General features: G+C 35.0%; 1 protein-coding gene and 1 long non-coding RNA gene across 7 annotated transcripts in view; one reads left to right on the forward strand and one right to left on the reverse strand.

Annotated features, from left to right (window-relative positions):
- The first annotated feature begins 3,640 nt into the window (after positions 1–3,640).
- On the forward strand, positions 3,641–10,004 carry LOC147079763 (uncharacterized). The gene is made up of 2 exons (XR_015070312.1): positions 3,641–6,411; positions 9,265–10,004. It is a non-coding gene; the product is annotated as an uncharacterized LOC147079763 (long non-coding RNA).
- The window catches only part of LOC147079764 (cohesin subunit SA-1-like), a 46,745-nt gene continuing 35,922 nt past the window's right edge, over positions 9,571–20,393 (reverse strand). For 4 of the 6 annotated variants that reach the window (XM_085944013.1, XM_085944001.1, XM_085944019.1 and 1 more), the window contains exons 22-24: positions 19,682–19,739; positions 14,482–14,712; positions 9,571–9,961 (exon numbers count right to left, since the gene is read on the reverse strand). In XM_085944013.1, the coding sequence (XP_085800139.1) occupies positions 9,733–9,961; positions 14,482–14,712; positions 19,682–19,739 (518 nt within the window). In that variant the 3' untranslated portion in view covers positions 9,571–9,732. Of the gene's footprint in view, positions 9,962–14,481; positions 14,713–17,280; positions 19,347–19,681; positions 19,740–20,393 lie in introns of those variants that run through there. The other 2 variants (XM_085944037.1, XM_085944028.1) reach the window with 1 other exon arrangement.

The raw sequence follows: 20,393 nt of genomic DNA on the forward strand, positions 1-20,393 counted from the left end.
CTAGGTCTTGCAGACAGCTTTTCGTCATAGTGACTTGGTGTTGGATTTTAATATAATAATTGTAAAGCGTGTATAGACGGCGCCATAGTTTTCCCTTCGGGATGGATTTTCATTCACGTCAGACAATTGAAAATTTATCTGATTTGTCAGTTTTACGATCTGCATGTCGTCACTGCCAATACAAATTTGGGGTCATGTGCGTAGTCTATTCTGGAGTCTGGCCTTCTCAATTTCATCTGACACCATTTCTGGCTGCTAAGCCTAGCAGAACAGCTGGCAATCGCCGATTGCTACCACTATCATTTTAATTTTAATTTAATATATGTGTATGTATGTGCATTTAAATATTATAAATAATTATACATCTCAATCGTGATTATCATAAATAGCGATCCAATATAACGCAAATTTTAATCTCTTTCGGGTCCCATTTATATAATAGAAAAAGGTTAGCAGCATAAAAAATAAATTTAAACATTATTTTGTTTCATTGTCTTTAAAAAATAAATGCTTGGAGCCATAGAATAATATTTTAAAAATCATATTTTGTTTTAAAAATTAACCTTAAACAATATAGTTTCCCGGTGTGGGACATTCATATCAAGACAAATGTTAATAAATAATGAAGCAATATATATTATATCTGATAAGAATAGGAATTTATAACACCTAAAGATGTGGAATCAGCATAAAGAGGCCTTCATCCAGCAGTGGATTGATACAGGTTTATGACGATAATGACGATATAAATGGGTAGGTATATAAAATCACAAATTTAAAAAAATATTGCGGTTTATATGACCAAGAAGAGTAGAATTAGGTTGGGATAACCTTCATCCAGCAGTGGATTAATCTTGGTTGATGATGATAATGACGATATTATGAATAGGTAAATATAATATCAGCAATTTTGATAAATATAGCAATTCATATGACCGACAGAAATTCAAACAACTTAGAGAGGCCTTCATCCACCGGTGGATTGATTCAGGCTCATAATGATATTGGAAATATAAATAGATATAATATAATATCACCGATTTTGATAAATACAGCAATTCAAATGACAGAAAGGAGTATAATCAGGCATGGGAGGCCTTTATCCAGCAGTAGATGGGTTCAGGTCAATGATGATAAGGACGATAGAAATAGGTATAATATAGTAGTAGAATCAGGTTGCGGAACTCTTCATCCAGCAGTGAATTGATCCTGGTTGATGATGATGACGATATGAATATGTAGATAAATGTAATATCACCGATTTTGATAAATACAGAAATTCATATCACAGAAAGGAGTAGAATCAGGCTAAGGAGGTCTTTAAGTAGTGGATTGGTTTAGGTCGATGATGATGATGATATGAATATGTAAATAAATATAATATCACCGATTTTGATAAATACAGAAATTCATATGACAGAAAAGAGTAGAATCAGGCTAGCGAGGTCTTTATTAAGCAGTGGATTGTTTCAGGTCGATGATGATGATGATGATGATGATAATGATGATAATGACGATATGAATATGTAAATAAATATAATATCACCGATTTTGATAAATACAGCAATTCATATGACAGAAAGGAGTAGAATCAAGCTAGGGAGGTCTTTATTAAGCAGTGGATTGGTTTAGGTCGATGATGATGGTGATGACGATATGAATATGTAGATAAATATAATATCACCGATTTTGATAAATACAGCAATTCATATGACAGAAAGGAGTAGAATCTGGCTAGGGAGGTCTTTATTAAGCAGTGGATTGGTTCAGGTCAATGATGATGATAATGATAATGACCATATGAATATGTAGATAAATATAATATCACCGATTTTGATAAATACAGCAATGCATATGACAGAAAGGAGTAGAATCAGGCTAAGGAGGTCTTTAAGTAGTGGATTGGTTCAGGTCAATGATGATGATGATGACGATATGAATATGTAAATAAATATAATATCACCGATTTTGATAAATACAGAAATCCATATGACAGAAAGGAGTAGAATCTGGCTAGGGAGGTCTTTATTAAGCAGTGGATTTGTTCAGGTCGATGATGATGATGATGATGACGATATGAATATGTAGATAAATATAATATCACCGATTTTGATAAATACAGAAATTCATATGACAGAAAGGAGGAGAATTAGGCTAAGGGGGTCTTTATTAAGCAGTGGATTGGTTCAGGTATATGATAATGATGATGATGATGATGATGACGATATGAATGTGTAGATACATATAATATCACAGATTTTGATAAATACATACATTCATATGACAAAAGGAGTAGAATCAGGCTAGAAGGTCTTTATTAAGCAGTGGATGGATCCTGGTTGATGATGATGATGACGATATGAATATGTTTTTAAATATAATATCACCGATTTTGATAAATACAGCAATTCATATGACAGAAAGGAGTAGAACCGGGCTAGGGAGGCCATTATCTAGCAGTGGATTGGTTCAGGTCGATGATATAAGTATGATAGAAATAGGTATAATATCACAAATTCGTTAAACCGATAGTAGTAGAATCAGGTTGCGGAACCCTTCATCCAGTAGTGGATTGATCCTAGTTGATGATGATGATGATTATGATGACGATATGAATATGTAGATAAATAACATTAGAAATTAAATACTGTCAAGAATACAATCAACGTAGAGAGGCCTTCATCCAGCAGTGGATTTATTGAGGCTCGTGATAATAATGGCATTATATATAGTTAGGTAGATAATAATATTATATCACTGATTTTGATAAATATAACAATTCATGTGTAAGTAAGGAGTAGAATAAGGCTGAGGAGGCCTTCATCCAGCAGTGTATAGGTCAAGATTGATGATGATAGGGACGAAAAAAATAGGTAGATATTATACAATATCACACATTTTGATAACTATAACAATTCGTATTAATTTCTTTCATTGTTTGCAATGGCAACTTTTTTAGTATGGAAATTAGTAGCCTAGGTAATTATTCAATAACAAAAATAGTGGGTGAACAGCCACAAAGAAGTATTTAAAAAAATCAAATTTGGAATATCACGTTATCTATGATATGGCGGACAGTGGCGGACACACCTGTCAGATTTTTATTTACGCAGTGAATTGTGGCAAGATTATGGTTTTTTCACCGGAAAAAAGTGCGCCAATGCCTACATTACGATATTTGAATAAAAATAATCGAATCCGTTTGTCAAATAAAGGATTAGAAGGTCTTAAGCGACGAAGACGTCATTCACGCTATATGAGAAAATATCAGTTATAAACGTCACGTACCTGTAAAATCATTGAAAATTTGTGAAATGTGGTCAATTCAAACGGTAGATGAATCGGTAGCGCACATTTCGAAGTGAAGATGTAAAAATAACAATAAAATGTCGCTTAAATGAGCCGTTAGTGAATTTTCCAAAATCTCTTAGGATAATAATAATGAAAGATAATAGGTATCCCAATTAATTTAAAAAAGTGTGTTATTCATAAATTTAATAGCAGCGTACAAAATAATCTTAACATTTAGAAGGACCTCAACTAAGAAATATTGCACATACCATGCATGTTATACTTAAGAAATATTAAGTTTATATATAATATGAAACGTGTTTTTACCATGAGAAATTAAATAAACAATGAAACAACATAGAATAATATAATTATACAATATGTATCAGTGAGGATCAGAAAACATGAATTGACACTTAAAACATGCAATATATTTTATTTTGCTATACATATATAGGAAAAAGAAAGTCCGTTACCACATTGATTATTTAATGAGTACGAAAAAAAATTCAATATATAATATATGAGTGTCTAATTACAAAAAGCGACATGTCCACAATTCGATATTTGCGGGAAACAACGTTTTTATGTTTCCAGCTTCAATTATTTGTTTTAACGTAAGATTATTTTTTTATTTTTTCCGTTGTATTCTATGTCGAAATTAGAACCAAATGGCAATTTGTTTCAGCCGATAAACTCTTAAATGTAATAAATATAGTCAATCTCTATATATATAAAAATCTCGTGTCACGATGTTTGTGGTCGAACTCCTCCGAAATGGCTCGACCGATTTTTATGAATTTTTTTATGTATATTTGTTAGGTATGAGAATAGGTCAACAAGTATATTTCATAACGCTAGGTGATTAGGGTATCTCTATCCAGAAAAATTTTCTTTTATTTTTTTGACAATTTTTTTTATTATTTGGCATAAAAAATACCTATAACCCCAAATTTTTACCCTCCTACCCCCACCCACCCATTTTTTAATCGCGATTTTATTATTTTTGTATGAACAAATTTAACCGTCGTTAGTATTTAAAACAGAACAAAATAATTTATGTTGTTGAATGACAGATGGCGCTACGTCCGAGACGAATTCAAGAGAAGCGTCGCGTCATTTCGACATTTCATCCGGCATATCACAACGCAGTGCGTGCAAAATTTTGTACGATTTATTTTAATTTATCTATTTTTATGTGCGTGTATTACAGTGAACAATGCCAGCAAGACGCAAGGGAGGCCATTTGGGCCGTCGAACGAATAAAGCAACAAACATGCGAAATAGTAGAGCAGAAATAACAGACGAACAAATCCAACAAGATAAGAAAAATGTGCGTGTAAGCATGTCGCAATTGCGTGCATCTCAATCACAAGAGGCACGAGCTGAACGAAATCAACAACGACAATTGGAACGGAGCCAAGCGCGCCGGTTCGTAGTTAACACACGCAGAGAAAATGACCGACAACGCCAACAAGCACATCGAACATTTACATCCGCTTCGTTCCTTCGTCTCGCATTCGAGTACGAGCCAGATATTGAATATTCCGCTCATCCAAAAGTGCTGATTGGTGCTATGGACAAAGAATGTCCCCATTGTCATGCGGTCAAATTCAAACATGAGTCAGCCGGGATGTGTTGCGCATCAGGAAAAGTGCAACTACCAGAAATTGAGATACCACCAGAACTATTGAACGGCTTGCTCATCGGCACGGTTCCAGATTCAAACCTGTTCCTGAAGTCTATTCGCACATTCAATTCATGCTTCCAAATGACTTCGTCCGGAGCAACAGATACTGCGGAGAACAATACTGCGGCAAATGGTCAACAATTCCATTCTACGTTCAAAATAAAAGGCCAAGTATACCACAAAGTAGGCTCATTGCTGCCAATGCCAAACGAACCACATACATTTTTACAAATCTACTTCATGGGCGCGGTGGCGGTGAGGACATAAATCATGTGGATGCACGTTGCGGCTACAATAGCCTCAACTCGCCTAATGCCAGGCGCATCGTCGGCGAACTGGACGCCCTGTTGAATGAGCACAATGAATTATTGAAATTCTTCAAAGCACACATGCACGAATTGTAAAGAGACAATCACGCTATTGTCATCAATCCTGATAAAACACCAGCTGGAGAGCACGTACGTCGATTCAATGCGACTGTTGTTGACGACATTGCTGGAATCATGGTTGGCGACCGCACATCGATGCGAGAAATCGTGATTCGAAGAAGAAACAATAATCTGTAGTTCATCGCTGACACACACCGTTCATAGGAAGCTCTCCAATATCCGCTAATTTTCTGGAAGGGACAAGACGGATATTGCATAAACATTAAACAACGAGATCCTGTCACAGGTAATTCATTCATTATGAACATCATTACTCATTTTGAATTGAGAAAATGAATGGTTGATGTTTTTTTGTTTTCATCGGCGGTCATCGTCTACAGCGCTCTATTCCTCTTTCTGTTATAGATCCCATCCCCACACACTTACGATACATTCGTTATTTTTTATTTAACAACCAAAATATTCACTAGAAATAATTTATATGGCAGAACAACGTGTGCCGGGTCAGCTAGTAATAGTATAATAATAAGTATAATAGCGCTACTTGTACCTCACTTTTTAATTTTGTCCGCATAAGGCACATATTTCCGTGGCGCTGTCATGAATTTACCGGATGCTACAGCATGGGAGACGCCATTTGTAATACTGAACGATCCTTTATTGGTTGACTTAAACACGCGCGAAATCAACCAAGCTTTAAATAATATGAAACACGGACGTGGCGCAAAATATTTTTTTTCGTAGGGTTTTGTCGCGTTTTGGAATTTATAGATCAATACATAATGTGTAAAATTACACAAAGAATATGTCCGTATTTTTTTCTCGATTTTGACCAAATGTGGACTTATCGCTTTTTGGAATTAGACGCCTCATATTATGAATTATGACCATTACTGTGGTTACATTGTACAATAGTGTATTATACCACGGCGTTATAGTCCAACGCTTAAGCCGCGCGGCCACCGTGGGCAATGTAGGCCTCCGAATCCTCGGCTAGCTCTGGGCCTGGAGTGGAGGTACATTCAGATGTAGGAAGAACAGGTAGGCACTTATTATAGTCCAGTAAAAGAAATTTCACGATATTAAAACAATTTATTAAGTCCCACAATCACATAAAAATAAACAAAAGTTCAAATTACGAAAGTTCAGAACCACAAATTATTATCAGAGAAACTAAATTATTATGTAGCACTAATTATAGAAATTAATTATTTATTTATTTAAGAATTATTTATTATAAAGTGCGAGCGAGATTGCGCGAGCGCGGGTCACTGTCTGGAAAAGGTTGGGGACCGGGTCCGGTAATGAGAAATGAAAATTATGCGCAAAACGACTAAGTCGCTGACTGACACTTCGCGTAGGTACCGACGTACGAGTACCGACCAATAGGTATTTCTACCCTGGCGAACACTTCCACACAAGTCTCAGCGACTTGTATGTATAAAAATCCGGATAAAATTACGCCGCTGACCTTCGCAGGTTCAGGGTCGTAAACGAGAGCGAAGACTGATATAGAAATTAAAAATATTGGGTTTATATGCAAATCTGGCCGATTTCATCCCTTAGCTCAACGTTTTTCGGGTGACAAAATTAATTAACGGTTTCCTTACGAGAGTGGCGGAAATTGTACGATGACTAATTACCCGCGACATCTACGTAAGGGCCGACTAAGTAAAATTATGGGCGCGAGTCGACGCTCGCCGGTGGGCGGCGTCGCTCACTCGTCACATACGTCCTTCGAGTACCTAGGAGTACCGAGAGTGTGTAATTGGTGTAGCAGTACTGCAGTGTTTCTGGGCCAGCCCCACGAAAAACGCACCTACGAAGGCGTGCGAGGCATCGACGGATTCGTGGTTGAATTACCTATCGATACAGCACACCCCCCGCGTGGTGGCGCTCTTCATGGCTGAGGGAGGGGCGTTCCCGCGGCGGCCGGCTTTACGGGCCCTAGCGGCGCGAAGGTACCTCTCACCCAGAAACAAGAGTACTACAAAGTTAGCCTGGATGATAAGGCGTCATATGCCAGTGGTTAACTTGGCATATTTGCGGCACCAGGCCTTCGACAGCGCATACCAATCCTTCGGCCAACTACCGTTGGGGGGCTCAACTTTGAGGCACCCCGACGGCCTGAATACCTACTTGACGTTGGTCTAAGAATATGAACTCGGTAGATTGGTAATTTAACTACAAAATAAAAGCTTAATATAAAACAATATCACGCGGGGAAGTTACTTGATTCTAATATATAAATGTACTGGTCGCGCAATCTTTCTCACATTAACAACTAATATAGCTCGGTGTCGCCACAGGCACATACTTACGACTAGTTGACGGATGTCATTCCGTCAACCAAACATATAGGCAGTAATAATTGCTTAGTACATACTCATACCTAGCCGATCAAAGATTTCCCGTACTTTATTCCAGTACGTGGTCTCCTTGATCGACCAAAATCATTGATCCGATTCTCCCGTCGCGCGTGAGCGTGATGCCGTCATACACGCGAGCGAGAGGGGCTCTGTCACTGCAAAGCGAGCAAATTTGTATCGCGAAATCGGTTTCTACACATACGACAGAGACGCCGTCGTATGTGAGAGCAGGAAAGCTGCCAGAATACCGATTCGGAAACGCCGCGCGCGGAATGACCGCGGATATTAATGATCAGAATTGATATGCAAATTAATTACGCGGGATCGTGATTATAATCGGATCGATGATTGCCCAAGTGTTGCTATGCTTTGTGATTGCACATACGTGCAAATGGGAGCCTTCGCAACAGGCCTATGAGCATATGTTAACAATTACTGTGCCGTGTACGTGCGACGTGTAGCGACATCGATCTATATACCCTTATCATTACGTACATCTTAACTATCTTATATTACATACCATCAACGCCCATCCATAAGTCCCCCTTTATTACTATTTAATCCTTTGCCTTACATATGAATATTATATTACGATTTACACTATACATTATCATTACAAACAAATCATATTTAATTTAATTACCCTTTACCATATTATATTCGACAATCAAAAAATTCAATCTTATACTATATTACCTATTACCTATTATTTACATGGTCTGTGGTGACCGACTTAACCATCCACAGTTCACTCTGAGAAGCCGTGGGGCCTGTCAGAGCAAACTGCGGGACTTGACATATGAAATATTTTGTTCAGCTTTGCCAAGGGTCATCATCATTTCATCGGTGGCGCATTGACTACCAGGGTCAGACCGAGCGGCTGGGTGGCACTACTCCTTATGGGAGCGCCCCCCACAGGGGCGGAAAAACCTGTCGGTGACAGCAACTTATAATTTACAATCGCATATTTAACTCTACTTGGTCACCAGTACACTTGTATCCGTTCAATCCTCAGGACCTTAGGTCATAATAAGTTCTATGACAAGGTATACAAAATATTATTACTGCAATACTGACAAACTTGGAGTTGCCGCTGCCATTTAAGGCGGAATGACAATACTGGAGACCATCAAAATAACACGAAAACTATATTAAATTGTACGCTTCGTATTCTGTCGATAGATGTCTCTAGTAGAACTTCAGTGACACTGCATTTCAACAATAATTAAAAGAATGGTGACATTTTTATTTAAATAAAGCCAATCAGGGTGAATATTGGGTATTCCACGATAGTAGATGATAAATATTTGACATGTAATAGTTAACTGCTTTTGACTTATTACTAAAACATGAATGTTTTCTTACAAATTCTATATTTTAAAAATGGTTTTATTTTAACGAAAGTTTAAAAACACTAAATTCCATGGTAGTGAAGAGATTTAATATGATATCATATAACCCCACATGCTTATATATTTATTTGTAGAAAAATATTATTATTCATGGTAGTTATTTTCGTGAGCAGACACAACAGCCTTCGGTGATTGAAGTTATCACGAAGAGACGATTCACGTGGCTGGGACATGTATTCCGGATGCCGCCAAAGAGTGCGGCACTTCGTACCCTTGTGACACAGCCTCAAGGGTTCCGTCGCCGTGGCCGGCCCTCCCTCACCCTGCAGCGATGCTACAAAAGCGACCTACGTGCTGCAGGTCTGACATGGCGGGAGGCACAGGAGTTGGCGATGGACCGAGGGAAGTGGCGCCAACTTGTGCTTGCCCTATGCCCCAACGTTGGGACGTGACAGGGTGAAAGAAAGAAGAAGTTATTTTGACAAATCACGTTTATTGAGACATTAGTGGGTGCAATGAGCACACATGACAGAAGTGAAACTTTTTTTTTGTGACAATTTAAAAACATATATTATATTCTTTATAACACAACCTCAAAAACTAAAAATAACAAAAATTTCCAATTACATCAGTGACTAATTTTACTCCATGTCTTCATCTGTATCCATATGAACATTTCTGAATGAAAAATTTAGACTGCCTGTATCACTGCTTTCCGAGTGATGTGAGCTTTCTCTGGACTTCTTACTTTCAGGGAAATGAGCAATGGCCGAATCGTCAAGTTCTGCAGGCTCACTCCTTTCCGAGTGATGTGAACTTTCTCGTGGCTTCTCATTTTCAGCGGGATCATCTCCTGTGAGATGACCACTCCTGTAGGATGTTAATTTGTATAAATATAAAGCTTAATAAAACATCTACCTGTTTCTATTTTAATTTAATGACAGAAAATACCCGTGGCCACAAAAACCATTAATTCTAACACACATTAATATAACGGTTTTGAATCATTTTTTTTGGTTAAGGGGGGACATGCTCAGCGTAGGTCAAAATGGAACTTTTATTCCATTTTCAAACCATGATCCTGGACATTCCTTAAACGTTGTAGATAATCTATTTATATAATTTTGAAGCCTTGTTATCCTTTATATTTATTTATATTAATAACTCACAATACACTGACAAATAATAGTGACAATAAACCTTTTTTTACCTTTACATTCATAATTTTACGGTGTCTTATAGAGAAAGTTTTCTTCAACAAAACCAATAAATTAATATGTAACATTGAAAGTAACGAGACCAACACCTAAAGAGTCACCTACACTGCCAGAAGAATCTGACACCATTCTATTAAATATTACGAGTATTTCTAATGCAGACTTTATTAAGAAAATCTGGGATTTTTAACTACTACAGTGAGCTATTAGAAATGCAAAGCAATTTGGAAAGTAATAGCGCCTGTACACATCAGTGGCGAAGGGTGGAGGTAGGCTGTTAAGATCCGCCATAAAAAGTGCACATTAAACTTTGTTAGTCATACTTATTTGTTTTTGTTGAACTAAGACCACAATTTTACAGATATTGGTTAATTTTTAAAAATCAATTAAACGCTACCTAAACAAAACCATAATAGTTTTGGTATATTTTGGGCGATACGACAAAACTATGCACACTCTTTCATTCATACTTATTTGTTTTCGTTGGATTAAGTATACATATTACACATATTGCCGGTTAATTTTTTTAAATTCATTAACCCAATGGTTCCCGTGTTCATGGGTTCAGGGGTTCATGGTTTCCAAACTTCATGTTACTACGCCTCCCTTTAAAAAAAATCTAATCTTGGCGCCTCCCCCCCTTTATTACATTAAATAATACAGACACCTTTTTAAATAGTCAACAATGTACTAATACAAAAATGAAAAAAAAATATTATATAAATTTTAATAAACAAGGTTTTACTACTTATATTATATTCATTTATAAATTAATTTGTTTTTCCTGCAATGAATGTGCTTGTTTATTAGCACAATCAATTTCAATAGTTTTTTTTTTTTTTTTTTTCGACCATGTCCGATCCTGATCATATGGGCCTCCACAGAGTGGAGATTTGTATTGACAGATTTTGTTTTTTACGAGAAATGGATGTCAGCCACTTGCTCAACCTATTAGGTCCATACCCTGACACACACAAATTGAAAAACAATTTTTGTACTTGCCAGACCCAGGATTCGAACCTGGGACCCACGGCTTTGTAGTCCAACGCTTATGCCGCGCGGCCAGTCAATCCAAATTCATCACCGTTTATTGACAGATGGATTCTATCTATCACAGGCCCCACATCCTGAAGCGGGCCCCCAGGCCAGGATCTTTGGCGGGCCCACCTACCTATCGCTGAGGTTAAGAGCAGTATGGTGCTCTAATGTAATGTTTCCTAAATTATACACGGGAGTTATCATTTAAGTATTTTAATATCATATAGGTATCACATCACAGCCCTGAAATAAAGCAGCTCCGCAGGCGACTTTTTTTACTATTAATAAAATAATGTGAAAAGGAAACTAACCAAGAACTCAGCAAATAGATTTTTGTTTGCTTAAATATATCTGGCGCAGAAATCATTTAAAAGTGGAAACATGGCGAACTTATTTTTTTTGTAATTTTGATTTCCAAAGCTCCAACTTTTTATGAATGCTTTCACTTTGTCTTTTTAAATCAGTGAATGCATTAGTGGTCCTTGCATTGATTTATTCACTCAATTTTTTAAAATTTCAACCAAATAGACAAGTTTAACAACAAAATTATCATTCCTAAACAAATTGCCTCAAATTTCAACATTATGATTGGACCCTTTTATGTCATTTTTTCATGAGATAGCCAGCGCGCTTCACAATAGTATGGAAGTGAGGTATTATAAAATTAGTCTGAACTATACTGAACTGACTATAGATACATCTAGACGCCACCCGTTGCATTGCTAAATGAAGCCGCGTGCCTTGCGTTTGGTTTATGGGCGAGCGAACGCATTCGTCTACAAATGTTCGAGACCATAGACCATTTCGCTAGTGCTCGCCCGAAGTGCTCGCACTAGACGCTCAGAATTAAAATATAATTTTCTATTTTTTTATGTTATATAGAATTTTTAAGCGGTCAAACTGCAACCATTAGATAAAGATATCCATAATTTAAGTTATTTTAAAGAAACACTAGGTCACTGATATTAAAATATCTAATAAAATACAAATAAATTATCACGAATATGTATCAACTTACCTATGAAACGTAATACCATCTTCTTGCTTATCAGTACGGCTACCACATTTTAAGACAACACACAGAACCATCTTTTCTACTTAATTATCTAAAAATATTTACCACTGACTTTATGTTTAACACAAAAAATATCAATTTTAGCAACACGAGCTCGCAAGTTATCAACGCTATGTGAAGCGTTTCGCCCCGATTTTATGGCGATACTTTTGGAAACTAGCCCACACATGTGTAGACCGTTTATCTTACTCTAGCGCGTGTCGCAGAGATTGTAAGGGTGCCGAATACTTTCTCACTCGCACTCATGCATCGTTTTTGTTCAGGCCTTGGTCTGAATATTTACAGACAGGTTTGCAAACAACTTTTTCTATGACTCTTTTTTATGTAGTTTATAACTAGCAACCGTTATATAAATTTTGCAAACTGGAAACCTGTGGCTACATCAATTGTGTTAAACTTATCGCGCCACCCTTTGCAACACTCCGCGCCTCCCAGTTTGGAAATCGCTGCATTAACCCCTGCCTAACCAAACTATAACAGATAAAAAATATTATTGTATCTATAAAATATTCAAAGTTATGTATGATTTAATTGCGTAATTTTAGATATTTAGATATACGAGTATTTTTTGACTATTATCTATTATGGCTTGCTTTTCGCAGGGGGTTCAGTTGAATTTTAAAAAGTAACCAACATCATCTGTAAATTGTAGCCTTATTTCAATGAAAAAAAATATGTATGACTGACAAAGTTTAGTATGCACCATTTATGGTGAATCTTAACAGCCTACCTCCACCCTCCGCCACTGGTACACATGCATGGATTTAATGGGAATAGCGCATAAATTAAACTATCGTGACAAATTTACAAGTCATGAACACGTGCATCATAAAATTTGATAAACGACAAGAACAACTTGACACGTAACCTCAAAGAATTAGCCAAAGACACTTTATTATCTCAAACAATGAATGAATGAAATGAATGAGTGAAATCGATGAATGAATTTATTTTTTATTGGAATTTGAAATAACTAAATTTCAACTGCAAAAAATCTAAAACTGGAGCCGATCATGAGTCGCTTAGTCGTCAAAACTGCTCTGGGCAATTTTTCAATCAAATTAGTTTTGAATGTACATATCGCACCATGAGTGTAGAACCAAGGCATCTGCAAATTTTTCAATTTCGAGATTAAATGTAAAACAACTACAAAAGTCGTGAACTTGATAATGTAAAAGTGAAGTAACTGAAAAACATGCAATACATTGTAGATATAAACCAAATATTATGGTTTTTTTAAGAAACTCTATTTCTCCTAACAAAACGAAGACTTCAAACCCTATTATATCCAAAATATGTCTTTTGCAGATGCCTTGGTTTTACACTCACAGTGCGATATGTGCTATATCGATAGGTCTACCAGCCTATCAAGGTGAGTTTTAAATTCTGCTGTTTCATCAAAAAATCTAAATGAATATTGTCTCGAGTCACCGAATCCGCTATAAGATAAATAACAGGTTACTAAATCTGCTCTACATAGCCAACCAATCAGACGTCATGATTCAAATCGCTATACAAATGTCACCACTCAATATCATCGTAAATGCACAAAACAGTTTTTCGTGATTTACTCGAAACTCAAAATAACCTCCAGAATGGGTTTAGCGACTCATATGGTTTGTGTGGAATTAAATGATTCGTAATAAGGCATTTTGTTTTATGGCAAAATTTCCAGGAATGTATTTCCGTAAAATTAAGTATTGGAGTCGTTTCACACTTCACTAGCCACTGCATATACACATAAATGAATGGGCGCGTTCGGACGGAGCCACTAGTGTCTCGGGTTATATGTATATGCAGTATCCAGAGACACTGGTGTTTCTGGTGAAACAGCTCTTGGTCTATTATTATGTGAATGTCTGAGATATCATTTTCGACCGATTGATCTTTTGACATCACATTTAAAGACCGTTTCACAAAAGTGAATTGTTCATCCTGTAACATAGTCAAAATAACTGGCCAATACACAACATGGTGATATTACCTATTACTTTCCCTCTGATTCGATGAATACATAAAATTTCGGACTGGGGAGAAAATGCCATGTTTGTAATACTCACGTATTCATTGATACAGAAGAAATCCTATTCGCCAACTCTTCAATGGAAACTCGCTTCGGCTCAACAGGAGTAGGTTGCCTTGAGGATACACTCTCTATGCAAGGACTTTGAAACTCTTCTGAATCCTTATAAACGTTTTCGGAATCAACCACCGTTTTTATTGTGGGCATTTCCGTCTTACGTTTACTCATTAACTGCGACCCCTTGTTTGTCAACCTCCTTTTTCGGTAACTGTCAACGATAACAAATAACATCCGATAAGAAACAAAATCATAACAGATGAGAAGAAAAGTTCAGCATGGTTATAGAAAATGAAAGGAAAAAAGCGAGACTTCAAAGTGCTGAAATAATAAGTTTTATTAACATAGAAACCAGATTAAATTTGGATATCTAACAGGAAAAGTGGGATGTTATCTGTAAGGAAAAAAATATTAACAATGACAAAGGAATTGAACTTCAATAATATAATACAGTGAGCATAATAATCATAATGAGCATAATTCATTTCAGAATCTTACTCATAATGTGAAACACTCGTTAAGCGAAACAATTTTTCCCACATACATTAATGTAAAATATGATAATGCATTCCACGTGGAAAACAATTCTCAATATTTTTTATTTGTAACGTTTATTCAAAGAAAATTACTTATTATTATTTATTAATTCATGACAATAACTAATTTTTTTTTTGTGCTAGAAAACTGTCTAGACATTTGTTTTTGCCAATGCTTCAAAATTTGGTGAAAATGTGACACATAGCCACCGCATTATTAGGGTGATGCTTCTCAATATACGACGCAACAGTTTCCCATGCTTTCAGCATTTGCCAAAAGATTGTTGCTTTACTACCTCCTCCTCCACTGACAAACTCTTCTCCACAACCACAAACATGATTCAATTCCATAAGCTCTTCCGCATCACTCATTATGAGGATTGCTCGTAATGAGAGGTTCCACTGTAATTGAAGGGTGTCAAGCGTTTTGTATTTTATATTAAGCATCTTATTCCATGAACTAATTGAGGTAAGGATTAGAGCATCAAAGTTAAATATCATGTAATTATAAATTCTACAAAAATCTTTCAACATTCTGTCAATGGTCTCGAGTCTTGTCTTCAAATAATTAATATATTATTCCGATACCAAGAAGAAATATTGATAATTCTTTAATGTTTAAAGGGGTATAAGCAAAGAAAACAGCCAAATCAAATAATAAAATGTTTTTGTGAAAATAATGAGTTCAAGAAATGTTTTTAATACATAAAAAATAAAATAATTATAACGTTCCATGCAAAGCAGTCCCATAGTTCAAACCTTATTCACCCACAAATATGTATATGGTGATGTGTGCTCTTATGTTACTTCTACTTATTTTATCCTCGGTACCTCAATAATTCATTTAAGATTTTTCAATATACGCATAGCCAAGGATCGTTGCGCATGGTGGAAAAGTGAAATCTACATTTTGATAAAACCTATTAGACAAAAATTAATCCTGATCACAGCTATCCAAGCAGACTTCCGGGCAAGGTCCAAATAATACGTGAAGTCTGATGAGTATCACCCGCATGATCCAAGCAGCAAAAATCCATATAACGGCAGACATCACAAAGCCGTTGAAATCCATTATACATATTTTATCTTTATAATATATTGGGCTCGACGTCTATAGATACTGACAGGTATAACATGAGATGCGGCAGTTTGAAGAACTAATAGCTCGCAGCACACCATCAATGCTCACTATGTGTCTGTAGCGATATCGCCGCGCCTCAAGTTATAGTTGTCGGTATAAGTTTAAATATTGATGCAATTAATGACGGAACATGTTAATATTTATGATGTAATTTAATTACACAAGCAGACTTGTAGATGTATGCCGATCCTGAGCAATAATCAACCCTAAACAACAATAATTACACATAATGATTCAGATACCAATTCGATTGTGTCGACGTTCATATTATTTAGCAGCATATTATTTTTGTTTTGTATTATTACTACATATTATGTATCTATTAAAATAATGAATAGTCAGGCGACTTATAAATTATGAGATTATAAAATGTAAACAAATATCAGAGCAACATATGTACTTCAACACATATGTTATTGTTATAGCTTCAAGCTAATCTGTCACCCAGATCATTGAGTTGTCAGGCTAAAGTAGAAATTGTTCTATTCTGCCCACGACTCATTGAAAAGATTCGTAATGACATTTCTATCGGCGAGACTGGTCGTGTAATCTGTGCTTTAGGGATCCCATAGTAAAGCACTTATCTGCCACATTGCCCGTCCATAAAGAAACCAACACTCGGAATAAAAAAGAAATCGACGGGTCCTGCAGATGGGTCGAGTCTTGGAGTCAGCAGCATCAGGATCGAGAATTATTGAGTCATATTACCAACCATTTATCTCTAGATTGATTAGAGAAGAAAAATTAGTGTAAAGCACTTTCGATTCAAATTTATTTTGACTACTCCAATTTCCAAAAATACTGATGTCTTAACTCTTGTGAAATGGAAATTTCAATTTCCAAGTTTTCTGTAAATCAAAATTTGCAGTTTTCTCGCAGACTGCATAACAATCCTAAATTGGGAGTTTGTAGAATAATTTTTCAATTCGTTATAGCGAAATTCCATATAACGTTAAGCAAAAGTTGAGTGTACTATATAATTTTATACTACAAAGGTCAAGTCAACCATTTTAACTAGGCATTTCCTTGTTAATTAATCCATATCCTGTAAAAAAAATATCTATGGTTCAAAGGAAATGTTGGTGAAATAGGACAAAAAAAATATTCTTCAATTGTTTGATTTATTTCTTAAAATATTTAAAATACATACAAAATTTTAAGAAAACTTAAAAATATCGCTTCATTTTTAGTACTATATTTCTAGCTAAGACCATTTTTATAAATATATTGTGTTAGTGTACAGATGTTGTAAGTGCAATTTTTACCTAGATTAAAGTTATTAAACACAAAACACCCATTTTACGACATTCATGCTGTAAAAATATACATCCAAATGGGTATTCGAGAAGATATTGTCTTTTCAAATATATATCCATTTCTCTTTCAATTTGCGAAAACATACAAAACTGGACGTACAACATTTATCCACTAACACATTAATATGTATTTTTTTAATGTATGTAATAAAGACTGAATAATTACTATTCCTATGAACCTTGATATAAGAGACATGAAGTTGTATTAATTCTCAACTAAATCAGTCAGAATTCCAACAAAAAATTAAATGAATTCGCCTATTTCGTTGAGGATTTTTCCCTAATAATTTATTATGTCGTGTCATACCAAGATTGATAGAAGAATACGCTTGCCCAAAAGACACATAGGTCATATTCTTTGATATACTATTTCGTCACCGTTCAGGCAAAAGTCACCAACCCAAAAAACATCATTTCGAGATATCGTAATTTGAAAGTTTGGAGATGAAGGAAAAATCAGATTTTAATGTTTTTAAGGTATTATCTACATTACATAATTTTCTCATATCTTCTTAATAAGTTATTTAGGTTACTTTTACTTTTTGATGCTAATCAATACATCTGGAAGGTTTTGAAGGAGGCAAGATGGCTGATATGCGGTTTGGTGGCTTTTGCTCGTTAATAATCTGGACCAAAGCGATCTTATTATGACAAGTTAAAGTAACTATTCCTGTTTAGTTATTGTTGCCTGTTTCAGACAAGTATTAGAAATTTTCAAATGACAAATCAGTAAGTCACCATACATAGTTTAGTAACTTTTGCTTCTATATTTATAACGAAGGATTTATTTTTATAGTGTCAATAATGTCTATCTGCTAATAATGACTTATGCTTGTTAAGATTCTATCGAAAGTCATTCAGTGAAAAACAAATAATTCGGATTTAAGCAACATTTTACTAACTAATGTACCGTGGTGACTTTTGCATTTTCCGCTTCGCCGCTGAGCATTTAATTACCACATTTAATAACAAGCTAATTAAATCTAATGGCCCCCTAATGAGGGCACAACAGCTGTGCCGTCAGCGGTGAATGAGTTTTAAAGAACATAATTTTACGCTTCGGGTGACATACTCATAAAAAGGCAGTTTTTGAGGGTTGGTGACTGCCTGAACGGTGACGATTTGTTATGAGTAATTTTTAACAACGCATACACTCAAAATATTTTCGGCTGATTTTAAATATACGTTATGAAAAAAATTCCACTATTGGATATTATTATTCACATTAAATCATTCTTATCCTGAAACCACTTACACATGTTGATTGAAAAAAAACAACATGTGGATTTAAATCAATCAATGGGAAAGACCATCTGGATCTATCGGGCACAATGTTGCCAACTATAGATCCACCCGTATAAGTTGTCCGCTGAGTGAGGGCGGCCACATGCTAACATTAAAATTGACATATTATCATTTAATACTTTTTATACTGTGATGAGCTTAGTTCTAAATTCAAACACCCGACGAATTCTTGAATTAAAAACAATACTGTGAACAATTTATCATTAAAGTACTTATGTATTATTTAATTTAAATTTTAAAATTGTATCATGACCATATGTAGATCTTTTGGGGCTATGTTCCAAATAAAAATTAATGTACATACATACTACTTTTGGGTAGAAAATGCATTTGTATTGGTAGAATTGTGGTTTTTGTGAGGTCGTTTCAGCGGACGAGAAGGGTGTGGGGAAATTATTCAAAGGTAGATAAGAATTTCCACACGCCCATCACAACCACTTATACGAACTCACAAATGTCACAAATAAATGTAGCTACTCTACTTTAAAAAAAAAATACTAAATTTTATTGAAGATCGATGAATTAAAACGAAAGTCCACCTCAGTACCTGTTGAAATATGAAAAAAATTGTTAGATACTTCATTAGATAAAAAATTCATCAACGGAAAAATCTCCCACACCAGACCTAAATAAATTTTAAAATAATATAATATAAAAATATTGGTACAATATTATAAACAGTTTATAAAAGTTTAAAATTGAATACATAACAGTGTGATAAATGGATATTTTTCATTAAATCGATAGATTCCATAGTCGATATCATTTCTGTCATCATCCAATAATTCTTTATAGTGTCATAAAAATAAATAATTCTCACACTGACAAATTGATTTATGATGATTATTTTGGAAGAAAGCGGTACAAATTTGTAGGACTCACCCCTGATTCTCTTGATCAGAATCTGCATTCTCGTCTACATCATCATCGTCTGCTTGACCTGAAGATAAAAAAGATAATTAGTTAATATCTTAATACAGTATTATGTAAATCTATCCAGTGGAAGAAATTGATGGGTCATCGGAATTGTATAACTCTTTTACATTACGAAAACACTTTGCCGAGTTGGCAGCCTATTTTAACTCTTTTACTCCCAGCTGATTTAGCCTAGCATATGCGAAAACTCCCAAGCGTTTTTTGACAACAAATCGTCGATTTAGTTTTTTTTAAATAACTAATTCTACACATGTTTTAAAAATTTGAAACTTTTTTTGTGTGTTCTCAATGGTGTATAAAGCAATAATAAGTAATAATATTGATAGTTTACATCAATAAAACAAAAGAAAAAAATAATGTATCAATATTTATTTAGAAATGAACGGATAAAACTATGTTTGAACAACAAAACAAGTGTGACAACATTTTTTTATTTATAATTGATATATCAAATTTTATAATATAATCTATCCTTATGTAGTAACAGAAAAAAAAATAAACATATTATTATTTCTCTATGAAATAGAATTTTTATAAAGTAATCAAAAAAAATCGTATAGTGTCAAGGTATTCAAGAATATTATTCAATTCACGAAATCGCAAGAGAATTTGATACAGTATCGAGGACTAACTGATAAGGGAATGAAGTAATTTCAAA

This window comes from Rhyacophila brunnea, unplaced genomic scaffold (assembly GCF_057557595.1).
Source record: "Rhyacophila brunnea isolate RB1 unplaced genomic scaffold, BYU_Rbru_1.0 scaffold_1, whole genome shotgun sequence".
NCBI lineage: Eukaryota > Metazoa > Arthropoda > Insecta > Trichoptera > Rhyacophilidae > Rhyacophila > Rhyacophila brunnea.